The sequence below is a fragment of the Phragmites australis genome, chromosome 9 (assembly GCF_958298935.1).
Source record: "Phragmites australis chromosome 9, lpPhrAust1.1, whole genome shotgun sequence".
Classification (NCBI taxonomy): domain Eukaryota; kingdom Viridiplantae; phylum Streptophyta; class Magnoliopsida; order Poales; family Poaceae; genus Phragmites; species Phragmites australis.
Genome location: NC_084929.1, coordinates 28,832,911 through 28,851,787, shown reverse-complemented (window position 1 = coordinate 28,851,787; position 18,877 = coordinate 28,832,911). Strand labels below are relative to the sequence as shown.

The window sequence follows — 18,877 nt, the reverse complement described above, 5'->3', positions numbered from 1 at the left end:
GAATAATTTCAGTATACATACCTTTCTGCCATGGGGACCTTCTTCCCTGATAGAAAAATCTTGACAATTGTTCCATCAACTGAAATTTCAGTATACAACTGAAATCTTGACGCAGCGTTTTTTCAACTCCTCTTTCCTTTATCTGTTGCCTCTCCAAATAGTTCGTGCACAACAAAGGGAGGAGAAAAGCTAAAGTGATGGGGCCCAAATTATCGAATTCGTTTTCCTTTTTGAGTAGCACATGCTGTGATTGATAGCTTCTTTTCATGTATTGTAAATAACTATTAAACAGTGAACATACATCTGGTAAGCTGATTATGCTACTGCAGGCTTATTGTGATCCTAAATCAAGTTAGACAATACCATGAAGTGCATTCATCTTGGGAGAGAGAATTATTCAGTTGAAATGTCTATATTTTTCAGTCTCGTACAGAATTATAGATATCCTGATTCATATATATATTTTTTAAAGTAGAGACCCACACCCATACAACTGCAAAGGACCTGAACGAGCTACTCCAGGGGTGGGCACCGGGGCTCTAACCCAATCGCCCACCTGGAAGCTGCTTCCAGGAACCACTCGGCAGCCCCCTTGCTCACGATGAATTTGCCTTCCATGCAACTTTTGTTCACATCATTAAATTCTGAAATTTGTTCCAGTAGAGACTTTGCAGTAGCAATTGCAGTATAATCAATCTACTGCTAGTTATTGGTTGTGATTTCATATTAGCAAATAGGTTAACCGAGCCTTCTAAGGATTGATCTACAGGTATATATTAGTGTAACATTTGCTGAAGATCCTCACATGTTTGACCTTTATCTGTATAAAAATATACGAATCTGTATATTTCAGCATATTAACTTCGAAAATAGTTTCATAATCTTTACACTAACACATAACTTATGTGTGACTCTGGTGCAAAATTAAGGATAACAAATTTACTTGCTCCTATACGTCATTTTTTTAAACGTCCCATAAATTACAAAATTCATCCTCCCATGATAAAAAAAAAGATCCAACGTACAGCCTTACTTTTTAAAATACAGCCCTAATGTACACCATACTAATATTATCGAATCTGATTGTACTTTCAACGATATATTACCTCGTGCTGAAGTTCGGTAAATGAAGGTCAGCAGGCGAGACCAACGAATGCCGCGCATTTTTTTTAGTTTCAACCTACATCCAAACGGCACCTAGGTACCATCGGTGGCTCAAAAAAACCAATATGGCTTGGTCTTTTTCCGGCCTAAGCTGGTGGGCTCAGTTCAACTGCGGCCCAATTTGACTAGCAACAGTGCTTTGAAGATAAAGCTGACTCAACTAAAGGAGCTTGGCGATTTGCCTGTTCTCTTTTCCGGGTAAGCACTAACTAATTATCTCAACGAAAAGTAGTAGTTCACTGTCACCATTTTTTAATGAATTCGTGAACCTATAGGCTGGCATGCTCACATGCGAAAATTCCCAATCACCTGGATAGCCATGGGTGAAAGAATCCTTTTCTTTTTCCTTGGAAACTAGGCCAGAAGCTCTGCACTCAAAGGAGGTGTGAGTCCCACCACCGAAAAGGAGACGGTAATCCTCCGTCCCGTCGCAGGGATGGGGCAACTCCCATCGCATTAATTTTGCATCGTCCCGCTCCGACGGCCGAGTGGGAGGGAAATGGATCGATGGATCACTCCGATCGTACCCAAAGCTCGCCGCCTACCCCGAATTCCCGAAGCAGCACGAGAACGAGGGAGGCGGAAAAGTCCCCGCGATCTGCGGGCGAAGACCAGCACCCGAATACACGAGGCAGGCAGGCAGACGCGCATAAAATACGTCTCGATCGATCTGCTTTTCGTGCCCGGTCGGCTCAGTCCGGGCGGGGCGGCCCCGGCGGCATGATTGGAAAGCCAGCGGCGGATGCAGAGGAGTAAGATAGGAGATTTTTTATTGGCTGTGAAGCAAGGCCCGGGAGAAGTCGTTGCTGCTCGCCGTCGACGTGATCCAGAGATGAACATGGTCAGATGGGGGTGTTAAATCATGTCCAATGAATTCGCTTCGTGACCTAAGAATCCATTCACGAATGGATTCTTATTCTTTTCAGCGTTTCAACAATTTATTTTTACAGTTCCTTTTGTAAAGATATTTCCTCTCGGACAGGATTATCTCTCATTTCTTTTATTAATAGATTCGAAAAAAATTATTAAAAATAAAAGAAAATAAAAAAAAATAAGAACGAGAAAGTGAATTAGAAAGAGAATAAAATGAAGAAAAAATTATTAGGGATGGTATTAGGGGCGTGTTTGTTCTGTGACACCAGGAGGCTAAATCAAATTTTGGTGCCAGGTGATTTGGCTAACGTTTGGTTCGAAGAAAAAATTAGTGGACTAGAATTCTTTTGTTGTGTCTGTCTATGGTCTAACTGTTGTATGTCAAGTTTTGGGCGGCTGATTTGACCGCCCGTGTTTTGATCTGGCCACCAAATTTTGGTTTGGTGACTATTTTTTAACTAAATTTTGGCATTACCCTGATTTTGACAATGATCAAGCACTCCGGGACCTGCAACCAAACATCCCTAGGTTAGGTGCGCTCCCAATTTTTGGAAGAAACCCGGTGCGCCAGAAATTAGCTGGACATGCCGGGGATGACCTTGCGAGAGGTCGAGGAGGGCCCATCAGGCACCTACCTTTCGTATATAGATACAAGTCTCCAAACTTGTGATCTGAGATATCCCAGTGCGTGCTGGAGGACTAGAATATGCTTACTGTAGTCTCAGATCCAATGGATGTGGTTCCTCTCAACAATGATCAGATGGCATCATATTAACTCAATCCCTAACCTACTACTACAATTTCATTCCCTATTACCATTTACGATGAGAATCGTGTGCTCACATCATATAATCTCTCTCGGTAGCTAACCTACGCCCTGTTTGAGCCCCGTGTTGACGTCTTCTGCTCGTGTAGAATCCAGTTTGTGATAGGAATCTTCTGCTTCATATTTCAATATCAGCTTCCGTTTGCTCATAAGCTGCTGCAAAATGCATCATTTCAGATTTTCTCTCTGAAGAAGCTGAAGTTTAAGCTGTGGTAAACAGGACCACAAGCCACAGCAGTACATCACCGTGGTCAGTTATCTTGTATGGAAGGAGATCTAAGGACTGAAGAGATGATCTAGGATGCATGTTTCAGTAGAGGCTGCACCGTCCGTCCTTTCGCAGCGCACTATGTGAGATTTGGCTTTTGTTTCTATAATGATGTAAGGGCGTAGTGGATGGCCCATGGCGCTCAACCACTCATCATGTCACTGCATCGAGTGTCCTGCCCCAACCAACTTTAGCTCCTCCATGATCATGGCGACAGCACCCCAATCTGTCCTTTTGGCTGCATTTCACTACTGAAAAATGCACACTGCAGAATCTGGACTCTTGGTCAAAAAAAATTCTTGCCTCAAAGGTTCGAAAAGATTGGTGTCACTCCATAACAGGTCAAAATATAGCATATATTCATCTTTTCTACCAGTTACATGATGGCAACTTCCACATAAACAGATAAGAGCTGTTCCAAAACAAAAAAAAGAAAAAAACAGACAATAGCATCCACTTTTATGAGATTCTGTAGTGCTCACTTTCCTCTCTGGAGTTTTGACTCTCGATAGCTCCAGTTTGGCGATGCCTAGCAAGCATTTCAGAAAGAAACAGCTGTGCAATATGCAAGTGGGTGCAATTCTATCAAAGAAAGCTAACAATCTGCGAAAACCATGAGTACAAGGCTGAAAAAAGATTGGAGCAAAGAAATTTCCGAAGCCTGATCTGTACCATAACTGTAGCAACATGTGCCGTACAATACCGCAAGAAAGTGTCATAGCACAGATGGCTTCATTGATGGATTATTTCAGGGACAGGAGTATATCAAAATGTGAGACCCATGGAAAGAAAATTGCCTTTGGAAAAGCCTATGCTTAATTTGCTGAAACACTTTGCTCAGCAGATCTATACATCTCCCAGCAGAGGAGATGAACACTTGCACCGACACTGAACAAACGAATCGAACCGAAAAAGAATTAGGGCCCCTGCAAATTGCAAGCCGGGCATACCTGTTCTGCACTGCTGAAGTGATCAGGTTTCTTGTAGCCTCAACAGAAATGCACTGATCTCAGTGAGCCACGGCGACCCGGGACTGCAGAGTGATGCTCTTCTGGCTCGGCATGGCGAGCATGGTGGTGTGATCCAAGAAATCCTTGAGCTCCACCACCGCCTGCAGTATCCTCCTGAGGTCGTCGGCGCACATGAACCCGGCGGCGCCCAGCCGGCGCACGGCGTAGACGTAGATGGTTAGGCAGCCCTTCCTAAACTTAAACCGCGCCATCTCGCTTCCCGTGAGCCCGCGGATGAGCTTCTTGTTGACGTCCCCGAGCGGGATCATGGCCGGCCAGAGCTGGTCCACGGCCGCCTTCATGCTCTCGGACTCGAACACGAACAGCACCACCTTGGACTTCTTGGTGCCCAGGCCGAGCGTCAGCGTGTGCCACGCCTGGTGCGCCAGGATGGTGAAGCTGGTGGGCATGTAGGTGGTCGTGGACGGGAACGGCAGGCTCTGGCACTCGCTCAGGTACGACGGCGGGATGTCGAGCAGTCGAAGCAGCTCCAGCGGCGACGCTCGCCGCACCGTGAACGACTTGACGATGAACTGGCCTCCGAACCGGATGCCCTTCACGTCGGCGCACGGCTTGAAGAGCGCCTGCTCCGTGCCGCCTGGCTGCTTCTCCTTCTCCTTCTGCTTGTGCATGTGCTTCTTCTTCTTCTCCTCCGCCATGGCGTGCTTTCGGCTGGAGTGAGCTGTGCTGCTGGGTGACCTGGGAAAAGGCTGCAATGACGAGTCCCACAGCCCTTACCCTCGCTGTGTTTGCTGGTACCATATCACAAAAGTGTTGTCAGAGTGAAGGGGCATCCGCTTGGGCATTAAGGAAGAGCTTAGCTTTACCATCTTCGTAATAGAGTTGGTTGGTCACACAACGCGGAGGCATTGTTGGCAATCTCCCCATCTTTTCCATATAAAACGAGTTACACTTGTTTATTTCAGAATCTTTGTACACGCACGCATGCGTGTCTAATTTTGTGCTTATGTATATAGTTTCAATTGTTCCTTTTCGTGTAGTGTAGCCCTACAAAGCAACCCAACTCAATGATGCTTCTCTGTGCCTGCTTAAAAAGGCAGTACATGATTCTAGGTTCTGCTAACTGCTAAGGAAGAAGTGAATAATTCAGACCAAATAATGAGATCTCGTTTATGCAAACCTGTAAATCTAATTCCATTTTTTTTTTCTCATATGTTCTTGTCCTAAGTTCAGGACGATGGATAAATTTCTTGGACCAATACAGAAGTACTAAGAAACAAAGAAGGTTAAACTAGAGCTGCCAATGGGAGAATCCAAAATAAAAGTTACAAAGACAGACTTCGAAACATACCTGTTCACACAATTGATCCTGTAAGAAACCAATGTCCCTGACAAGAGCTTACAGAAGAAGAAGCAACTCTCAGCAGATCAGGTGAACCATTACTTAAGGAGTAAATTTTCTAAAACTACACAAATTATCGCAAAACTACATATTTAAATAATAGTTTCACAAAACTATATATCGAGAGTTAGTCCCTGACAATGATTCCAGGGGTTAACGATCAATGGACGCGTGAACACGCTTACGGTGTGATGAACTAAAAACACCAGAGGTTATCCAGTTTCAGGTCCCCGAAGGATAACAATCCTACATCCTGTGTATTTTATTATGAGTATTTGTGAACTGGTTACATATGAGTTACTTCTTGAATCCTAAACTCGTTCTTCCCTCCTCTCTAAAAATCGGTCCTCTCCTCTTTATATCAAGAGAAGGAGAACTTACAAGTGGGCTCCTTTTAGTAGACCAGCGCAGATGGGCAGTGTCCTGTCTCGTAGCATTAAATGCTATGGAGTGGGGTTTTACGGATCAACTTGGCGCCACACAACGGATGGGATGGACCCTGCAGTACCACCGGCGCAAGGTACAACGTGCACGCTCCTTGTGGTTATGACCTGAGAAAAGAGTATCTAGCTAGGTTAGGTATGGACGTCCCGCGAATAGCAAGGGCTGATTGCGGGATCACAATATCGCAAGGAGGTTGGTTGCGCTTCGCGCTGGTCGAACGAGCATTGGCCTGATCACGTGATGGGCCAGAGTTCAGGAAATATCCCCGCCAGTTGCTATATCCCTCGTAGAGCATGTTAGCCAAGACGTTCCTTTACTCAATACTCCAACAGTAGCCCCCAAGCTTCTCCGTGGCCGTGGTTAGGTCTGGTCGCACCACTTGGGCCCTAAGGGAACATAGTCCACCTAGAGAGTGGTCGTTGACGCTGTTAGCTTTCATAGTTTGATTCTAAACTTCACGTCACATGGGAGTCCTGAGAAAAAGAGAGAGAGAAACATTGATTGCCGTCGGGCCCGAGGGACTTTCGTTTCCCTATGCGCATCCCCTTGGATTTCGAGCAGTTCGGATGCCGCGCCGGTTGAGATTCCTCAGTACTCTTTGGAGTGAGGTGTCATGATGAGATGTGTATAAAAAATGAAGGTGTTGGTGCCCAGACGCCACCACGCATGCACGGGTTTGACTGGGGCATGGCCATGAGCCCCCTAGATAGTAAATGATAGGATCATGGGGACATTTCCCGCAACGGTTCCGCATTCCACACCAGGCGTGTACCAATGGCTAGCTGGGCTATAAAAGCAGGAGTATACCCAGCTGGCCACCCATCGATGTTTTTTGCAAGGCAAGACAACTCTCCTTGTGGATCATGGCGTCCTCCTCCCATTCTTCATCTGGAAGGTCGATGATTTTGGAGGATTTGGCAAGAGCTGAGTCACCTCTGACACCGGCTCCGCTTGCTGTGGTGCTCCTGGGGGTAGATAATCTCAAGGGCCTACTCGCAGGGTTGGAGCTGGCCGTCATCGTGCTTCCCTCACCACACAGAGAGTCTCCCCTGCCACTCCCGCTCGATCTCCAGCCCGAGCGACTGCCCCGGTCGAGGTTATCGACATCTCCAATGACGAGGAGGAGGTCGACTAGGACCTTATGGAGAAGGAGATCGACGAAAAGGAGAAGGTGGAGGAGGGTCAGCCCGGTTCACCGGCGGTGATAGACAACTCCAGCAAGATCTTCGCGTCGGCCACCCTCCCTGACCCCAATGCAGGCCATCATCTGCTTCCTGGGGTGACCAGCTGCCACCCTAAGGAAGAGTATAAGAGGTCACTCGACTCGTTCAAGGGCAAGTAAGGGTCCCCATACTTCTGAATTCTTAGAGCCGGTGAATCTTTATGACTTGCAAGAATTAGGCGAAACCTTTCTGCCAACTTTGCACCAGCCACACGATTCAAGAGGGAAAGAACAAGCATGTAATAAGATAGTTAGTCTGATCAAATGTAATCGTGCTGCCTGTAACCTATTTTTTCTATGAATGAAAATGTTTTGACCCTTTCCGATGGCCTCGCCGATGGCCGGTAGATCATACGGGAGCCTTACAGTTTTTGGATCGTCTGGTCTAAACCACTATTCGCAGTGTTCACACAGTTTTCCTTGTGTTGTCATGATGAGTAGGCTCTGATTGTTCCGCCCTGCTTATTAGTTAGGCTTTCCAAGCCAGTATAGCCGTTAGAACGATAAGTCCCTCGGCGGCGACTAGTGCCCGACCCATGTAGAGACTTGTGGCCTTGTGGTCGTTATCTCGAGCCGTTCCTACCTTTGCTATTGCATGAGCAGCGATCCCACATTGTTCCAGAGCTCTTGGCCATCTGGTCATTTGAACTTCTTGGTTGCCAGTTCCCGTAGTGGCCATCGAGAGTTGTCATGTACTGTGGTCAGAGAGCCAATCTGGTGGGGGTTTGTTGTTGGTCGTGAAATCTTGCAAAACAGAGTGTTTGGTTTTTTAAACTTTTAAAAGCTTACGAGTCATATTCCACACTCGTCTAGAAGGTTCTGCAAAATAAAGAAACAAGCCCGTCTCTGAGCAACCCTACACATAGAATTTAAGCAACAAGGCGATGTTACAGGAGTTGTGTAATTCAGAGACTCCCTTCATGGCTAACTTGACCGTACCAGGTTGGGTGACATTGACCACTTTGTAGGGCCATTCCCACTTAGAGGAGAGTTTATTCTGACCGGCCTTATTTTGAATTTGCCTAAGGACGAGATCACCTACGACCAGTCTCCGCTCCTGCACCTTGTGGCTGTGATAGTGTTTGAGGCTTTGCTAATTTCGAGCAGCTTGAATTAGAGCATGCTCGTGGAACTTTTCGATCAGGTTTACATCATTCTCTCACTGCGCCACTTGGTTGTTGTCTGAGTAGTTGGGCACTCGAGGTGATTGAAAGGCGATCTCAGAGGGAAGCATTTTCTCTACGCCAAAAATAAGGAAGAAATGGGTTTTGGTAGTAGCCCTACTGAGAGTCATTCACAGCAACCAGAGTACTGTGGGTAGTTCATCCACCCAGCATCTTGAATAGCTTTTAAGCCGATCAAAGACCCGAGTTTTGATCTCTTGTAGTATCATCCCATTTGCCATTTCGACCTGTTCATTGCTCTGTGGGTGTGCCACCGACGTATAGAAAACTTTGGTCCCGATCTCTTCGTAGTAGTCCTAGGAAGCACTACTGGTGAACTGAGTCTCGTTGTCCATAATTATACGATTTGGACTGCCAAACCACACTACTAGCCCTCGTATGAACTTAATCGATGCTGCAGCGGTAATCTTCCCAACAGGCTCGGCCTCTATCCACTTGGTGAAATTGTCGATTGCCACGAATAAGAATTCAAAATAGCACGAGGCTTTAGAGAACAGTCCCACGATATCGAGCCCCCAGGCAACGAAAGGCCAAAAGAGTGGTATAGTTTGCAGTGCTTGAGCTGGTAGGTTGGTTTGTCAGCCATGGTACTGACATGACTCACACCGTTTCACCAACTCACAAGCATCCTGGAGGGCAGTGAGCAAATAAAATCCTTGTCGGAACACTTCTCTGACCAGAGTGCGGTATGAAGCGTGACAACCACATTTGCCTCTGTGGATATCAGAGAGCAACATGCTCCCCTCTTTCTGAGTGATGCTTTCAGTAAAAGGTTGTTGCTCCCCCGGAGGTAAATGCGTCTCTCTACTAGGGAGTATCTACGGGCTTACCGCAAGACCTTTTTTGCTGACGCATCATCGTTGGGGATTGCTCGATTTTGAAGATAAGCTGAGATCTGATCCATCCAGGTCGTACCCAAATTGAGCAAGGCGACCATGTGATGGCCACCCGAGGTCGACAGAACCGAAGGAGGCATTGCCTCCAAAGGTGTTGCCTTTGATGTTCTATTTCCAAGCGGAGCATCCCCTTCACCTTGGCCCGAGACCGCGGTGGATGGTCGTGTGAGTCTTTCTTTAAAGATTCCAATCGGGATAGGTTCGCGAGAAGAAGCTAGACGGGCTAGCTCATCGGCCAAAGTTGTCCTTACGAGGGACATGCTTGACTTTGAAACCAAAAAAATATCTCCCCAGTCTTCTCACTTCGGTGAGGTATGCCACCATTGTCAGATCAGAGCACTGAAACTCCTTATGCACTTGGTTGACAACCAATAGCGAGTCCCCTATCGCTAATAGACATTTAATCCTAAGTGTGGAGGCTGCTCGCATTCCAGACAAGAGGCCCTCGTATTCCGTAATATTGGTAGTGGCTAGAAAATATAATTGAACTAGATACCTAAGGATTACGCCAGTTGGTGAGATCAGGACCACTCCAACCCCCGCTCCCTTCAGCGTGAACGATCCGTCAAAGTGTATGGTCTAGTGCTCGTCTACCTCTAGTCGCTGTAACTGCTCAGGCTCAAAGGACGACCACTCGGCCACAAAATCGACTAACACCTAGGACTTGATAGCTGTTCGGAGGACGAACTGAAAATTGAACTCCTCAAGCTCTACTACCCATTTTGCAATTCTTCCTACCGCATCCCTATTGTGGAGAATTTCTCTAATCAAGAGCGAGGAGATGAGGAACCTGAGCAACTTCCCTGATAGGGCTCTGATCTTATCAGGATTTGCCTCTATTCCTCAACTGGAAATGAGGAACCCAAGCAACTTCCCTAATGAGACTCCAAACATGCACTTCTCAAGGTTCAGCTTCATGCAGTAGTTTCGAAGGTTATCAAATGTTTCTTGGAGGTTCGCGACCAGGTTGTCCTTGGTGCTACTCTTTACGACTATATCATCAACATACGCTTCGATGTTTCTACAGAGCTGTGGTCGAAGAATGAGCTAAATACAACGCTAGTAAGTGGCACCATCACTTTTTAAACCAAAAGATATTTTTACATAGCAGAAGACCCCGAAGGGTGTTACAAAAGCAGTATTCTCCTCGTATTCCTTATACACGCTAATCTGATGGTACCCCGAACGGGCATCTAAAAAGCTTAAAAGATCGCTACCAGCGGTTGAATCAACAAGCTAGTCGATCCGGGGCAGAGGGAAGAGATCTTTTAGGCACGCCTTGTTGAGGTCGGTGAAATCGACACATATCCTCCATTTACCATTGTATTTTCAGACCATGACTAGGTTAGCCAGCCACTCTGGGTACTATATTTCTCGGATGAAGTCTGCTTCTAGGAGCTTGTCGATCTCCATACGAAGTGCTTCCTTTCGATTTGTTACAAACCAACACACTTTTTGTTTGACTGGTCGCATGTCAGGTCGCGTTGACAACTTGTGCTTGATCACGTCCTTGGGGACTTCGGGCATGTCAGATGGACTCTATGAAAAGACATCCGCATTCATCCGGAGGAAAGTGATGATCGCGAGTCCCTATTTGGAGTCTAGGCCGGCCCCTATCTAGATTGTCCTAGTCGGGTCGGAGTCGTCGAGGCATATTGCCTTGAGCCGCTCGTCCTGACTGGCGGTGATGTGAACCTTGACCAGTCCTAGTGACGAACATGGTGTTTGCAGCTGCAGTTTGGCGTCGGGCGGTCTCAACTAGGAGGGTGAGGTCACACAACCATAGTGCTACTGATGAACCCTCTGGTATTGCTATCAGTGGGTGACTAAGAAGTATTTGCACAGTTTGCAGATTCTGCACAGGTGTCATGGCCCCATAATCGAGCTGCCGAGCGCGGAGTGGCGACATATCGCGAGGTGGGGAGCCCCTGACATTTGTGTGGCGTGACGACCTTGGTGTCGACGCTGCCAAAGACTGCGTCCTCTGCGGCAGCTCCTCTAGACGATGCTATGATGGTTGGGGCTATGTCAGAGCGTCCCTGTGTCCGACACCAGTCTGGTTCCCCTCTGGCGTGTGGCCTGGGGATCATCGCCAGCACCCGGAACACGAGAACCTCCGCTACCCCCTGTTGCATGAAATGTCATACAAACTTCCCATTGAGCTTCGGAGCCTTCGGACTCCGATTCGGTGTTCCACACCTGGAGCACACTGGGCTCATCTGGGTCGTATCCTATGACGAATACCTCACAGTGACCGGGGTCCTCGGAACAAGACTCAATGGTTTTTCGCGGATCCGGCGATGGGTAGCCCAATTTAATCTCCAACACTTATTGAAACGCAAAAACGCACCCCCTACCTGGCACGCCAACTGTCAAGAGTTAGTCCCTGATAATGATTTTGAGGTGTACCGGTCAATGGGCGCGTGAACGACGCTTACGGTGTGATGAACTCAAGAACACCAAGGTTTATCTAGGTTCAGACCTCTTGAAGGATAATAACCCTACATCCTGTGTATTTTATTATGAGTGTTTGTAAACTAGTTATAGATGAGTTCCTCCTCGAATCCTAGACCCGTTCTTCTCTCCTCTCTATAAACCGGGTCCTCTCCTCTTTATATACAAGAGAAGAAGAACTTACAAGTGGATCTCTTTTAGTAGACCCATACCTAGCTAGATATTTTTTTCTCAGACCATCACCACGACGAGCATGCGCGTGCGCTTTGCGTTGGTGGTACTGTAGGGCCCATCCCATCCGTTGTGTGGCACCAAGTCGGTCCGCAAAACCCCACTCCGTAGCATTTAATGCTATGGGATGGGACACTGTCCATCTGCGTCGGCCACGACTTTGTTCGCTGAAGGAGGTGCCTCAGGAAGGAAAACACTTAAGTAGAAATCAATAAATGTGATTAGACATATTAGGTATAGACGTCCCACGACTAGCAAGGACTGGTCGCAGGATCACAATATATCGCAAGGAGACTGGTCGCGCAAGCCTTGCGCTGGTCGAGCGAGCCTTGGTCTGGTCGCATGATGTGCCAGGGTTCATGAAATATCCTCTTTGGTCGACATATCCCTCGTGGGGTTCGTTAGCCAAGACATCCTCTTACTCAATACTCTGACACTATAAATTTAGTACTAATTTTATCATAAAATTATAGATACTTTAGTAAAATTATCGCAAAACTACAGATTTAAGCAATAATTTCATAACACTACAGATTTAGCACCAATTTTATCGCAAAACTATAGATTCTAAAGGAGTTGCTTCCAGCCCCATTACCATAACGACTGGGCCCTCTGCTTGCAGTCTCACAGTAGCTGCTAGCTCATGAAATGGACCGTCCGGGAGTTCATGTGACTGCAAGCGGTGTCCATTCGCCAGTTTAACATGTCTGCGATAGAATTTATAGTTTTACGATAAAATTTGTGCTAAATTTGTAGTTTTATGAAATTGTTGCTTAAATCTATAATGTTGCAATTTACGATAATTTTGTCAAAATATCTATAGTTTCATGAGCTCTCGGATGGTCCGTTTTATGAGTTGTCAGCTGTTGTGAGACTGCAAGTGTGATCCGGTCGTCATGGTAACAGAGTTAGAAACAATTCGTCTAGAATATGTAGTTTTACGATAAAATCAGCGCTAAATTTGTAGGTTTATGAAATTGTTATTTAAGTATGTAGTTTCGCAATAATTTTATTAAAGATTTGTAGTTTTATGATAAAATTGACAATAAATCTACACTTTTATAAAACTATTACTTAAATCTACAGTTTTATAAAACTATTACTTAAATCTATAGTTTTACGATAATTTTATTAAAATATCTGTAGTTTTACGAAAATTACTCTTACTTCAGCTTCCGTTGTGCTCTCCACTTCTCCCGTCATTCTCTCGCTGATCTGTCGGAGACTCTTCAGGTGAATATCTTGACATATAAGGTTACACCACAGATGTCTATTCCTACACTTGGAAGAATGCTATGCTTAAAAGAGAATGCATAGAGGAATTACTACAACGACAGCACAACAACTTGTAGCTAGCCCAACACAATTAGAGCTTACTGAATATTGATACTGTACAGCAAGCTCCCAAATCTCTAACCAATCCTTTCCTTTTGTATCGAATGCCTCCTCTTGATATATTATCTTATATATCTAAGACTTCTTTTCATAAGGGGATTGGCATATAGTTCTTGTCAGTTAAGGCAGCACTGCTGGCCCTCGTACTCAAATATGAGAGCAGATTCAGATTTATGGACCCAACAAAAAAGTTTACTTGTCTCAAATCAATTCTTAAGACAACAAAAATCAATAGAATTAAGCTTTGCAGCATCGGTCATAATTACAAACGACAAAAATATTAATTTACTCCCAACTTCGTCTTGAAGCTCACTGTTTTGGACGCGACCCCTTTTGCTTTCTGTCGGTTTGGATCACAGCGGAGAGTAAAGCACAAGAGTGAGAAGAGACAGAAGTACCTAGCAGTCATCTGGTGGTTGATATTAAGCTAAGTACATGACAAACGTACAGCTGGGTAATGATTTCTCCAGTGCAACAACCAACCTTAACACATAAATCCCCTAGTCTAAAACTCTAATTCAATCTGCATTGATGCGTACCTCAATGAAATCAATGTAACAGAAAGCTTATGATTAGAAAGCTCAACAGCTATTATCAACTATGGATACCACAGCAGATGTCAAAATGTCGAAATCAGAGCTACCCTGTCTGGCTGTCTACCGGTAGAACCGAAGAAAGTTGTGAATTAAAGCCATCTCCAGCAAATTGTGAATTAAGGTCATCTCCAGCAGCTACTTTAAATTTTTATCCAAAAAATACTATTATAGTATCCCATATCACTATTACAGTATCCTTTATTTTTTTCATCTCCAGTAGCTACCCCATTTACTACCTTCTACTCCTCCTTTTCCCGCTGTCAGTCTCTGCAAACAGTACTGCTACATATTCTCTCTTCGTAACACTGTAGCGCACTGTAGCTCTAGATACAGATGCTGCTGAAGATGATTTCCAGTGCTACAGTACGCCGCAAAGTACTGTAGCACTGAATTCTGCAAATTTGGAGTCACTGCTGGAGTTGCCTTGAGAAATTTAGCTCATCAGCTAAGGGCAACTTCAACAAATACTCTAAACTATTATGCTCCAGTAATACAACTCTTTTACAGATGATGTGCTGCCGCAAATGCTCTCCGTCAGCAGCCACTTCCAATGCTACAGGCGTGCTACAGCGATAGAGGACGGCAGCTGGGATTGGCAAATTTGCCGATGCAAAAAGAGCCTGTATCACTGTTTACTGAGTATGTGGATGGATCCGAGGAGAGATGTAAAGTAATAGAATGTAAGAAATATAGTAGTTGTTGGAGATGAAAAATAGAGGATGCTGTAATAGTGTTAGGAGATACTGTAATAGTGTTATAGAAGATAAATTTTTAAAGTATCTGTTGGAGATGGTCTAAAGAGTCAAGTTCTTACATAGTTGGCCTTCTGAGTTGAGGTATTGCTGGAGCATTATAGAAATGATGATGAGCATCCCAGGGATAGGCTACGAAAAATGGAAAAAATAATCAGCAGCATTTACACAAATACATCAAATTTAAAAGTAAAGATCTCTCAATACAGCTCATTATGTGCCTTATTAGCTAAGAAAAGGAAAGAAAATCACCAGCAACATGTACACAAATACATCAAATCTAGATGTAAAACGTCTCTAAATAAAGTTAATTGTATTCCCTGTAAAAAACTGTTTGCACTCAAATTGTTTTGAATTGAAATCTAGTGTTCTAAATGATAGAAGAACAACCTTTTAAATCACCTAGGTGAGCAAGTCATTTACACAAAACTAAATGAAAAGAAAGGGCAATAAGCAGGTCACTCAATGCAGACCGCGGGCACCAAAGACAAGTAGTGAATATTTTCAAAATCTAGAGCTATCTTTAGGTGCATAAAATGAGGTGATCAGTGATTCGCATGAAGCGCTGTAGTTACTACTTGTGCAGTCGATTTTTCTACTATCATCATTTTTTAAGGAAAAGAAAACATGATGGAATTGCGCTTTATTTTGTTTCAGCAAAATAATAAGGTGCAAGCCAACAAATCAAACTTTGGCTTCTAAGGCTCAGAAACTGTCTCCCCTGTGGCACTGTTCTGTATTAAAACTCCGAATTCAGTTGGACGAAATACCATGTTAAAAGCACATTACATGCACGGTAGTAATACTCCTCCACCAAAGGACATGCATTGGGCAGCACAACAACCATTGCCCAGAGTTGGTTTTGAAACGCATAGGGCAATCAGAGTGAGACGATATGATTGAACCAGCCAACCAAGCAGGATTTTTTTAATAATATTATTTTATTGTAAAATTATAAAAATAATAGCTGAATTCATAAAATTGTAAGAATAGGTACATGTCGGAACTCCGCGTGCTAAAATCCTACGTGGCAGTGGGTCCGGGATCCTGTCGGCACTCCTAGTGCCAATAGGCCCCCAATGGACACCGATATGGCTGTTGGGCTAGACGATATCCAACTATCCTGTCAGCATTCAAAGTGCCGACAGGCCTGTCATCAAACGGCGTGCCAACATGTGGTATTTCAGTAATTTTTTTATTTTTTAAGTAATATTATTTTTTGATTTGTGAAGAATCATGTATTTAATGAGACACAGCCAGAGTAAAAGTCAGTGTACATTCATATGGCCTTTGGTCATCACGATGGAATCATACTACCATGATGACTTGTGTCCATTGTTCACCATCAACTTCTCCAATATAGAATTTGACAATTCCTCCAGAATTCTAGCACCTGAGTCCACAAATATGCCGAACTCATCGTCATCTGCCTCCATCTGGTTAGCCATGTAATCCCAATCAATCCATTGTATGAGAGTTATTGGCTTCTTTTTTGTAAGGATCACTGTTTCATATAAATCCGCTTGGAAGTCACTCCAAAAACGATGATCATCTACATTCTTCACATATTGAAATGGATCCTTATATCTTTCTTTCTTTACTTTGCTTGCTCTCTTCATGTAATTTACAACTTGTTTGCGCATGTCATTTGTCGTGTGTAATCTAATAGGCCGATGAAGCTTCAGAGGACTCAACATAGAAGTTTCTTCGTCCTCACTTTCTTCTTGCCATTGACTCTAAGACCCAGAAGCAACAACCTTCCATTTTCCTCTATCTTCTGTTGCACCCCTTCCTCTCCCTCTCATTGCTTGCATCTTTGTTCTCCCACGAGGTGCATTTGTTGTGGGAACGGTCTCATGAATGTGAATGCCTGTTGATGAAGCTGGCACTTTCCGAATGACTGAACGAGAGCGACCATGCCCACTCCGATTGCTACTCCCGCTGCCCTCTGTTTGCTGTGGAGAAGGTTGAGCAAGCAGATCAAATTTTGCTTTTATTCTTCTTTGATAGGCATTGACCTTGTCTCGTCCCATCTTCACAAGTCCTAAGATACACCAGTAGGGGAACAATTTGAGAGACTATAAGGATTGCACAGGAAGGAATTGATGAACGATGCTGATTTGCAGAAAATTGAACAACCCGGAGTATTCGGGTCAATCCGGATACTCCGGGTAGCCCGACTCCGGGGTAGAGTTCTAGGGTTTGAGAGATTGAATCAAAGCATTGCAACATCCTTGGAGTATATGATTCTATGAAGTATATGGAGCATATCTACCAAAGGAATCTGACTCTAGATCAAAGTATTGAGAGATCGGGTGAATATGTTCTTGAGGTACCTTTTTAGGGCAAATAAAGCACCGACGATCGATCCGGAGGGAGGGCCGGAGAATCCGGCCTAGGGATGAAGTAGACTTGAAGAGAAACTTTCAAAAACCTTGGAGAAAGCTTGAGATCGCCGGAGGTCCCTTTCCACGAAGAGAGAGGTGAAGAGAAGTTGTGGAGATAGAGTAAGAGAGGAGTTGCCGGGGTAGGATAAAAAAGCCTGGATAACCCGGAGACTCCTTCCCGGAGGGTGACTCGGACCCTCCGGGTTCTGTCAACTCAACAGAAACAGTTGGACGTCTAGAATCCGAACACTCCGGATTAATTCGGAGACTCCGGGTACTGGAACTCGACAAAGATAGAATTTTGAGCTGAGATTTGACGGGGGATTTCAAGAGAAAGATTGTTGGACATATAAGAACTTTTTACCACTTGTGATCAGCCAACAAATAACAGTACATAACTATGATCACAAGTAGCAAGATATGATCAAAAGATCAAGAATCAAATAATTTTTGAAAATAGCAATCAAAGAGATTTTTGCAAAAATCTAGCTACCAAAACTATAAAACTAGAATAGTCAATTGTATGCAACATATCAAGCCACGTTGCAAGAATCGAGAATATTTAGCTCATTTCTCAACTCGCAAAACCTTTGCTCATCAAGTGGCTTTGTGAGAATATCGGCTAGTTGTTTTTCGGTTCTCACATGACGAATATCGATGTCCCCTTTGGTTGAGTGATCTTTTAGGAAATAGTGACGGATGTCTATGTGTTTGGTTCTTGAGTGTTGCATGAGATTGTTGGCTATTTTAATGACACTCTCATTATCACACAAAAGTATGACTTTAGTCATGTTGTAGCCATAATCTCTCAATGTTTGTCTCATCCAAAGAAGTTGAGTACAACAAGCGTCCACGACAACATACTCGGCTTCGGCGGTGGATAGGGCTACGGATTTTTGTTTCTTTGAAGATCAAAACACCAAGGACCTACCTAAGAATTGGCAAGTCACCGAGATGCTCTTCTTATCCACTTTGCAACTGGCATAATTGGAATCTGAATAGCCGTAAAGGTCAAAGGATGAACCTTTAGGATACCATAAGCCAAGGTAAGGGGCATGAACCAAATATCTAAGAATCATCTTAACGGACACCAAATGACACTCTTTTGGAGAGGCTTGAAATCTTGCACACATGCACATACTAAGCATAATATCGGGTCTAGATGCACAAAGGTAAAGTAAAAAACCAATCATGGAGCTATATACCTTTTGATCCACGACCTTGCCATCTTCATTTAGATCAAGATATCCATTTGTTTGCATAGGAGTCTTGATGGGTTTGACATTCTCCATATCAAACTTCTTGAGCATGTCTTTGATATACTTGATTTGATATATGAAAGTTCCTTCCTTAAGTTGTTTAATTTGAAATCCTAGGAAGAACTTCAACTCTCCCATCATTGACATCTCAAATCTCTTGGTCATGCTCCTTCACAAAAGCTTTTATTAGTAGAACCAAATATAATGTCATCGACATATATTTGACAAACAAATAAATCATTATCAACATTCTTAGTAAAGAGAGTAGAATCGGCTTTACCTATTTTAAAACCCTTTTTGACAAAAAAAAATCCCTATGGCATTCATACTATGCTCTAGGTGCTTGCTTAAGCCCGTAGAGCGCCTTATAGAGTTTAAGAACATGAAGAGGATACGTGGGATCTTCAAACCTGGGTGGTTGCTCCACATACACCAATTCGGAGATTGTTCCATTTATAAAGGCACTTTTGAATGTACTTAAAGTCGCCTAGAGGGGGGGGGGGTGAATAGGCATTTCTAAAATTTAAAACCCAGCAGCGGATTAACAGAGCCC

General features: G+C 44.2%; 1 protein-coding gene across 1 annotated transcript; it reads right to left on the bottom strand.

Annotated features, from left to right (window-relative positions):
* Positions 1 to 3,844: 3,844 nt before the first annotated feature.
* LOC133929021 (uncharacterized) lies at positions 3,845 to 5,011 on the bottom strand. Its single transcript, XM_062375596.1, has one exon. The coding sequence runs from the start codon at positions 4,798 to 4,800 to the stop codon at positions 4,141 to 4,143; it is 660 nt and encodes a 219-aa protein (XP_062231580.1). The 5' UTR covers positions 4,801 to 5,011; the 3' UTR covers positions 3,845 to 4,140.
* Between the last annotated feature and the right edge of the window lie 13,866 nt (positions 5,012 to 18,877).